This window comes from Myotis brandtii, unplaced genomic scaffold (genome assembly GCF_000412655.1).
Source record: "Myotis brandtii unplaced genomic scaffold, ASM41265v1 scaffold64, whole genome shotgun sequence".
Lineage (NCBI taxonomy): Eukaryota > Metazoa > Chordata > Mammalia > Chiroptera > Vespertilionidae > Myotis > Myotis brandtii.
The window spans coordinates 2,351,116-2,360,341 of NW_005370460.1; the positions used below are offsets into that span (position 1 = coordinate 2,351,116).

Genomic DNA, 9,226 nt, shown 5'->3' on the forward strand with positions numbered 1-9,226 from the left:
TCCATTCACAAGCTCACCTCCTGGTCTGAGACTGTTGCTCCACCTCCAGCTATTGCACCTGCGCTCCAGCCAGGAGGACGTGCACCGAGGCACTGCCGTGACGCTCCTGACGCCCCACTGGGCGGGGCGTGGTCAGAGGAGCGGCTTAGCTGAGCTGGCCTTTGAGGGACAGAGGCTTTATTCCGAGTAACCTCGACCACAAAACTGGATGGTATCGTTTGAGAAGAGACTAGAATAAAGGGAACGACAAGGGCCATACCTGTCTCATCAGCCAATCAGTGGGGCTCTGCTGTCACCAACACCTTCACCATCAGCCCCACTTGAAGCCTCAGATGCACCACTGGGCAGCGCTCCCCTCCCACCAGCGGGTCCCGCACACTGGCCAATGCGGGGCCGGCCTCCCGTCCTCGGGGCTTTGCCCACCCTGGTCCTTCTGCTTAGAATGGCCTCCCTCTCCAAGTACCTAAGGCCCGCCCTCTCTGAAGGCTCAGCTCAGGCCCTCCTTCCTGGGGAAGCCTGGCCCCTTTTCCCTGTGGCCTCTCTCCTGGCACCCGGAGCACACGGTACCTACGCCAGCAGCTGATGCTTGGCCTACAGGGGAGTTTCTGCGCGTCCTTTACTGTCACCGGGGGCGGGAAAGGTGGCGTGCCTTCTCTGTGCCCCTCCCAGCCGCACCTGGGCAGGTGTTTGCTTGACACCCCGCACCTGCCCTCGGAAGTCAGACAAATGAGAACTCGGAGACCTGGCCGAGTTTCCCCGACCTACAGGCTTCTCATCTATGAAATGAAGGAGCAACACCTGCCCCTCGCAGCCTCTGCCTCCGAGACCCTGACTGAGGGCGGGATGTGCAGGGCCTCCTCCTGGGGGGCCTCTGGGTCCATCTCGGCAGGAGTGGGGCCCCTTTCTCCTTGTTTTTTGGGGTCACCCTTTCCCTTCCTGGGAAGCTCGCCATCCATTCAGCCCCACATCCCTGTTGACCAAACACTAGTCCCTGATCCCCACCCACCACCCAGGCCCCAAATAAACAGCAGCTCGTTTGTAAGAGGTTTTTAATTTCATCTGGGTTTGCAAGGTTAAGGAGTGGAACAGGGTCTCTATTCGGTTCACTCACATGGGACCTGCTACCTTGTCCAGGGGACCTTCCCACCGAGGCCTGCGGGCCCCGCGCCGCCTGCTGTCCGCTCGCCAGGCTGGCTGAGGCTATTGCATAAATTATTCACTAGAGCACAAATATCACATGACCACGACGCTACGCAAGGGCGTGCTCCCTCCGGCCTGGCACCTAGTGATGGGGCGAACCGCTGGGTCCAAGGCTGTGATGAGTGGCGGTGGCCCCGGGAGGCGGCCGGGCCTGTCCCGAACCTCGCAGAGTCCCAGCCGACCCCATCTTCCCCGGCGCCTCGCTCCAGTTTCTCCGGGCACAGAAGCAGCCCATCTTAGCAGCCCCTGGAGGACGGAGGGCAGCTGACCCTGTGTGGGATGGCAGCTGGGTCCTCGGGGCCAGGTCGGGAAAGTGAGCCTGAGGGGGGCCCTGGACCCCGTGAGCCCCAGAAACAGAGCCCAGGACGGGCCAGCACACTCACGTGAAAAGTACAGACAGTATTTCAGCCTTTCCGGGCCACACACTCCGTGGCAGTCTCCTCTTTTACTATTATTTTCTAACAACCTTTAAAACTGTAGAAACCCTTCTTAGCTGCAGCGTGCCCCCTGGTCTGGAACCCCACGACACCCTTCTGTGCCCCGCAGCCACAGCCTCCTCCCCGGGACTCTGGTGCCCCCGCTGTCCTGCGTGGTGTCTGAGCCCAGGCTTCCCAGAAGGGGTTCAGGGCGGTGTGGCCCTCAGGGGCCGCCTTCGCCATGGGACCGGTCTGGTTGTGTTTTAAACAAACCTCAGATATTCATCTCAGCCCTGCTCATGTCCTGGGGGTGATCAGGCCTTGGGTCCCCCATAAGGGAGGTACGGACTATCAGCCTCACCCCCACCTGCAAATGATGCTGGTCAAGAGCAGAACTGACTGCCTGGCGCCGCCCACAACCACGTCACAGTTTTAAAGAAAGCCGAGGACTAGGTTTCACGCTTTCTAGGAACATAACCAGGAACTGTTCTGTCCCCAGCCAGTGACCAGGCCCCAAAGAGAGCCAAACCCAGGAGAGGACCTGCGGGCCACACGGAGCCGCTGCCCACACCCAGTGGCGCTCTGACGACAGAGCCCGGAGCTGTGGGGCCGCGGGGAGCAGCCCTCTCTGCCCTGCCACAGGTCTCTTCCAACTAGAAATAAAGTCTATAAAAGTAATTCATCTCATTTTATAACTTAAGTGCATCAAGCGTTTCCTTAAATAGAGCTCACACTGGAAATAACGTCACCTGTGCTGCCCAGTGGGTGTCTGCCATCAAGGGCACAGCTTTGAAGATGACGTATGGAAGGTCACACTCACACACACATCCGCCTGCCTGCCTGTCTGTCTGTCTGTGGGTTGTACAGATGAATAGACATATGCACCTCTTCACAGGAGCTTCCCCAGGAGGTGGGAAGCTGTTGGGGTCTCTACGTATCTAGCCTGCATGACAATGTCTACGTTAAACATCCCTGTCCTTAGCGACAAACACGCCTGCAAACCTAACGCTAAGACTCTTATTAGAAACATTAAACTATGCGATCTGTTATGCATCCAGTCTTTGGAAATGCCAGCCACCCCAGAGCATCATTCGGCAGCATCTCCGACAAAACACCCTCCCCCGCCGCCTCGTCCTGGCCTCCGGTCCTGCAGCCAGCGGCCCTCCCACGTGTGGTGTTCCATACGGAGCCCAGCCACGAAGCTCTGGGGAGGCTCAAGAGGTGAAGTAAGAATTCTGCATGGAGTACAGGTGGTCAATGGGGTTCCCCACCCTGGACTGTAGGGGCCCGGCTTCCGAGGTTGCTAGGAAACAGTCACCCAGGTTACTGAGGGAGGTGTCGTCACTATCCAGGTCGTGGAAAAGGGGCTCGGCACCTGAAATGAAGATGAAACACAGGCATGAGGGTCTGAAAGCAGGGACTCCCCTGGGTGCTGAGAAACGCACCAGCATCCAGCATTCTGGGGTGGGGTGCCGGGGCGGGGGGGACGCTACACAGAAATGGAGGCGGGAACAGAGTCCCCGTCCACAGGCCTCTAGTCTCCCAGGGCTCGTGTCTGAAGTGCAGCAACTGAAAACACGCCAAAACACCAAGCCAAGCGCAGGCAAAACAGATGGCAGACGGTCGATCGCCTCCCCTCTGTGACAGCGCGCTCAGGTACGCCGGCACTTCCGCCTCCCGCATCTGTGTGCAGGCAAGAGGAAGGTGACCCCCCGACGGACCAGCTGGGGACCACGTGACAACAACCAGAGATGCGTGCCCTTCACCTCCCCTTCAAGTTAACCGGACAGGTGAAAACCGGTTTATTGGGCTTGTCACGCGGCTTTAATTATTCATTTTACTAAAGGGTTCCTCATGGGGACCTGTAGGTAATAAGACCCCAGGGGCTGAAAATTTAAGAATCTGCAGAAAAGCCATGTGCCCTGTTTTCCACAGCTGTGGGGTGACGACGGGTACAGAGGCTGCACGTGTCCCCTAAGGAAGCCAACGCCACGATTGCGGCGGGTCAGCGAGGCCCGCAGAGGGCCCGGTCTGCACTGGGGTTTGTCGGACACATGGAGGGAAGACAGACTACCTGAAGAATAGGGGGGTCTTTTAAAATAAAGGCAAACAAGAACTGTGTGACCACACGCGTGCGCTCAGGCATGTCTCGGATGCTGCCTCGAAGGCTTGCCAATCGAACTTTGTTTTTAGCCCTCGGGGCTCGGGGTACAGATTACACCGACAGGTGGCTGCTGCCCAGGCCGCTGACCTCGCGTGAACGTGCTGCCCTGTATCTGGCCCTGAGGTCCAACTCCGGCCGTCCAGCCAGAGTTCGCCCAGCTGCTGGCGAGGGGAGGGCTCAGCTCTCCACACACCAGCATTTAAACGCCGAAGTGCTGGTGGGCGGGCGTGGGAGTGGGGGTCCTCTTCACTTCTCAGGTCCGCTTCTGCTTCAGGAATTCCAGGAGAACCTAACGTGGTCCAATTAGAACAGCGTTTTCTCTGCTTTATCGATTTCTCTGCTTTTATCCATTTCCTTCCCATGAAAGTTCGCTCACCTCGGGCCTCCTGCCTAGATCATGCCGACAGGGCTGACAGCACAGTCCCTCTCAGGGAGGAAGGATGGGAAGTTCAACCACACAGGCGGGAAGCACCACCTCCTACTTAAAACTGACGACTAAGCGGCTGTGAAGGGGGAATGAGTGGAGACACGCTGGTGAACTGAGTGCTGGCCGTTCTGTGGCCCCTGGTGGGTGACCCAGCAATTTTCCTGGGCCTCATGGGGCTTTGCAGCTTCCGGGAGCATCTGGGAACGGGGCAGATGTGTTTGGGCAGGAAAGAAACCCACGCAAGCAAGTTGTGATGGTCCCTGTGGGTGGCGGCCTGTGGGCCAGCAGGGGCCCCCTCGGAGGGTGGGGCTGGGGGCAGTTAACTTGAGCACTTCCTTGGAAAGTATCATTAAACCAAAGGTGAGCGCTGAGGAGGGTCATCCTGGAGGCGGGGACCACATGCACCTGTGACCACAGGTAGGTCCAGTTTCCTCACTTACTGAGGGGCGGGGCTGAGGCTCTTACCATAGGGGTGCATGTGGTCTCCAGGCATCTGGGGCGGGGTGAGGCCCTGCCGGAAGGGGTCCGCGCTGTACACGCCCTGCTCCATGGCCAGCAGCTGCTGCGGGGTGGGCAGGGCCGTGTAGGGGCTCATGATGCCTTCCAGCCCAGTGCTCCCGCCACCATTCGTCTGAGCTGTGGGACAAAAAGGCAGGTCACCCTCACATGCAGCCTGCATCCCCCGCTGTACAGGAGGACACAGAGCATCTTCCCCACATCACAGCCCCCATTCCAGGTGCCCCGCCCGGCACTGGCCTTTGCTGTGGCTCCATACAGAGAAGAGAGTGAGGGGCAGGCGGGGCAGCACAGGGAGACTGGGCTGGCCCTGGGAACCCCCGTTGCCCAACCATGTGGACCACACAGCAGCTTAAGTGGCCTCACAACGCGGCAGCTGGCTTCCCAGAGCTGGTGATTCCAGAGAGCAGGGAGCAGAGATCGCCACATCCTGTAAGACCGAGCCTCGGGGTCACGCCCAGGTCAGCCCTACTCATTGACCAAGCGGACTGCAGGCCGTGGCCGCCAGGAGGGTGTAACCACATAAGCTGTGCGACCATGGCTAAGTCATTTCTTACTTCCTGGGTCGGGGTTTCCCATTCACAGAGTGGACAGACATGAGCTGATTGGCGGGTCCCAGCCTGTGCCTTACAAGGGCTTCAGGGGTCCCTTTGGAGAGCGTCCCTGAACTATGCCATTGAAACAAGGCATCTGGGGGTCCACTCAGGCATTCCAGGTGCCCCGCCCGGCACTGGCCTTTGCTGTGGCTCCATACAGAGAAGAGAGTGAGGGGCAGGCGGGGCAGCACAGGGAGGCTGGGCTGGCCCTGGGAACCCCCGTTGCCCAACCATGTGGACCACACAGCAGCTTAAGTGGCCTCACAACGCGGCAGCTGGCTTCCCAGAGCTGGTGATTCCAGAGAGCAGGGAGCAGAGATCGCCACATCCTGTAAGACCGAGCCTCGGGGTCACGCCCAGGTCAGCCCTACTCATTGACCAAGCGGACTGCAGGCCGTGGCCGCCAGGAGGGTGTAACCACATAAGCTGTGCGACCATGGCTAAGTCATTTCTTATTTCCTGGGTCGGGGTTTCCCATTCACAGAGTGGACAGACATGAGCTGACTGGCAGGTCCCAGCCTGTGCCTTACAAGGGCTTCAGGGGTCCCTTTGGAGAGCGTCCCTGAACTATGCCATTGAAACAAGGCATCTGGGGGTCCACTCAGGTGCACAGCCCTGGAGGGGGCACCTCTAAAGACCCTGCCAGCATCACTCACAGGAGCTCGTAAGTCAGGCGGGGTCGTGACACTGGCCTATGACCTCCCCGGGCTGACATGAAGGTCCCGTGAGACCATGTGTGTGGGCTTTGGGACTGCAAGCTGCCGTCTGCGCACAGAATCCTGTGACGCAGGATGACTCAGCCCGCCACCTGCACAGCCCGCTGTGGGTCTCTGGACATGGCCCCGTGAGCTCGCAGAGACCTCCTCAGGGCCCTGAACGCTGCCTAGACGTCTCCCAGGTGAGCACCAGGGTTTCAGTTCTTTTCCCCTTGGCCTGGTGGCCTATGTGGAGTCCACCTGCCGGGCCCCCTAAGCCCTCATGTCCGTGACCCTCTGAACTCCCCCGGGTCCTGAGCACTAGGGCCCTCGGGCTTCATACCTACCCCCCCACACACCCCGCAAGCGCGTGTGCGTGCGCACGCGCACACACACACACACACACACACACACACACCTCGCACATATATCCTAATCTCTAAGGGACCCAATCAGACTTGCAACAAGGTGAGCAATTGGCAGCTGCAGCTGGCACAGCCTGAGCGCGAGGAGGCGGGGCTGGTCCCAGCGCCAGCAGCACAGGGTGGAGCTGCGCAGGCCTCAGGTGTGCTCCACCTTCCCCAGCACCTGCCCGGTTTCCTGATCCTCCAAGACCCGCGGGGAAAAGCTGGGGACTCTGGGCTGCCGAGCGGAGTCCCGGGCTGAGCCCAGGCCGGGGCCGCCCAGGGACAAGGAGCGTTGCTTGGGGCCTGAGAACCAGAACCATGCCCCACGCCTTCCGAGTGTGGCCCACAGCCCAGCAGCAGCGGGAGCTTGTTAGACATGCAGGTTCCAGGCCCCGCCCCAGATCTGAGGAGCCAGAGGCTGTGCGGTACCAAATGCAGGTGACCCACGTGCAGGTGACCCGCGTGCAGGTGACCCGCGTGCAGGTGACGGACGGTGTGAGAACCCGTCTTAGGAGCAAGCAGACCATTTGGAGGATCTGCCAAATGGATGGCTGAGTTGGGCCATATCCCTTCAACAGTGACATTGTTCTAAAATAGTTATTCTTGATCTAGTTCTTTGAGCTTCCTTGCAGACTCCCACACCCATCCTCCACTCCCTCCCCAGTCCTCACCTACCCCTATTTAAAAATGAGGTTCAGGTTCAGCCCTGACTGGTTTGGCTCAGTGGATAGAGCATCAGCCTGTGGACTGAAGGGTCTCAGGTTCGATTCGGTCAAGGGCATGTCTTGGTTGTGGGCACATACCCAGTAGGAGGTGTGCAGGAGGCAGCTGATCAATGTTTCTCTCTCATAGATGTTTCTAACTCTCTATCCCTCTCCCTTCCTCTCTGTAAAAAATCAATATATTTTTTTAAAAAAAGGTGATGGGATTAAGAAGTACTAATTGGTAGTTACAAAATAGGCATGAGATATAAGGTAGAGCATAGGGCAGCCGTGGGCAAACTACGGCCTGTTCGGCTGTTCTATATTGAAATAAAAAAAAGACCGTACCCTTTTATGTAATGATGTTTACTTTGAATTTATATTAGTTCACACAAACACTCCATCCATGCTTTTGTTCCGGCCCTCCGGGCCAGTTTAAGAACCCATCTGAAATTAATTTAAAAATATAGTTTAAAAAAATGAGGTTCATGCAGGAACTTTGAATCAGAGAGAGGGGTCTCGGTTCCCACTGGGCCCCTTCCTCCTGTGGGGCCTGGGTCAGCCCTGGGAACCCTTTAGTGCCATCTCCGCTGGCCTTGGGGTGGCTGCTGTAAGCGTCAGGCCAGCAGGTGGGAGCCGGGCTATGAACTAGAAACTTGCTCTGCAAAGCAGGCAATTATTCCTTTACTGTCATCATATCCCCCACTTCACGTTATTGTGGCAAAGGTGGAGTCACAGCCGCGCTTCCACGGGGCTGATTTGCCTGGAGGACGGAGGACTGGGCAGGACGAGGAGCTGCAGGCCGTCCTCACAGTCCCCACACTGGGCAGGCCAGGGCAGGGGCTTGGACAAGCCTAGCGCCACCTCCCACAGGCGGTCCGGGCTGCAGCGGTGCCCGGCCTGTCACAGCTCCTCCGGCTCAGTTCCCACTGCAAGGCCCCACCCCACACGGGTGAGGCCAGGGCTTCTGGCATGCCACAGGGGTCATCCGGGGAGCTGGGCAGCTGGAGGCTGTGGCAGGGGAGCCCGGCCCGGCAAGGACAGCGCGAGGGCCCTTACCCGAGCTCAGCCGCTGGGTGTTCTGCTGGTCCTGCTGCTGCTGCTGCCGCCGGGCCAGCTTCTTCATCTGATGTGGAGAGAACCAGGTTAGACAGCAGGGGACCTGCAGGGGCTCAGGCCTCGTGGGCGGGCCGCATGCAAGGGCAGGGACACGCCCCCAGCGGTGACGCACACGGGAGCCACATTTGAGGAGCAGCGCTGGGAGTTAGGTGTCGTTGCTCCCGCTGTGGAATGGCAGCGGCTGGGCAGCAATGGTGTCTCAGCAGGAGCAGCAAGTTCCTCCCACAAAGAAAACTTGCTGCTGATGTTGCGACAGTTTTATGTGAGGTCTGCGTGCGGAGAGGGGGCCTGCAGCCTAGCAAGGGGCTGTCCGCACGCACTCCCCTACCTGCTGGCCCTTGTGTCTGCAGACCCACTGGGAAGGTCAGGCCTCCAGGTAAGGAGCTCACCTCCAAAGCCCATGTGGGCACACACTTCCTGAAGGAACACTGTGACCCAATGTTTCTCAAACTGTGTTCCATGAAATTCGAGGGTTCCGTGAGATATTAATATACACTTGGAGTGTGTGCATAGATTTCTCAGAGCTCCGAATGTGCTCTGTGCCACGTGACTCCACAGGCCTTCACACCCCTGAGCCTGAAACCCTCCCAAGTGAAGGACCATGGAAGGCACATCAATACATTCAGGGAGGCATATCTCCTTAAACAGTTATGTCAGAGAGAGAGCTGTTAATTCATCGCCCGATGAAGCTCAGGGCTCTCAAGCAATGGGTCACGTGACACGTAAATTCAGGTCTAAAGTAAAGGACTGTGTGCCCAGCCAGTGTGGCTCAGTGGTTGAGCATCTACCCATGCACCAAGAGGTCACCGGTTCGATTCCTGGTCAGGGCACATGCCTGGTTTGCAGGCCTGATCCCCGGTGGGGGTTGTGCAAGAGGTGGCTGGTTGATGCTGTTTCTATCTCTCTCCTTCTCCCTTCCTCCTCTCTCTCTAAAATCAATAAAAACATTTACAGTAAAGGCCTGCCCAAGAGAATGCAGACGGCA

At 58.5% G+C, this 9,226-nt stretch overlaps 1 protein-coding gene across 2 annotated transcripts in view; it reads right to left on the reverse strand.

The window, feature by feature from the left end:
- Positions 1-1,034: 1,034 nt before the first annotated feature.
- LMX1A (LIM homeobox transcription factor 1, alpha) overlaps positions 1,035-9,226 on the reverse strand; it is a 115,992-nt gene continuing 107,800 nt past the window's right edge. For both annotated transcript variants that reach the window (XM_014528580.1, XM_014528581.1), the window contains exons 5-7: positions 8,182-8,248; positions 4,673-4,843; positions 1,035-2,991 (exon numbers count right to left, since the gene is read on the reverse strand). In XM_014528580.1, the coding sequence (XP_014384066.1) occupies positions 2,831-2,991; positions 4,673-4,843; positions 8,182-8,248 (399 nt within the window). In that variant the 3' untranslated portion in view covers positions 1,035-2,830. The remainder of the gene's footprint in view (positions 2,992-4,672; positions 4,844-8,181; positions 8,249-9,226) is intronic.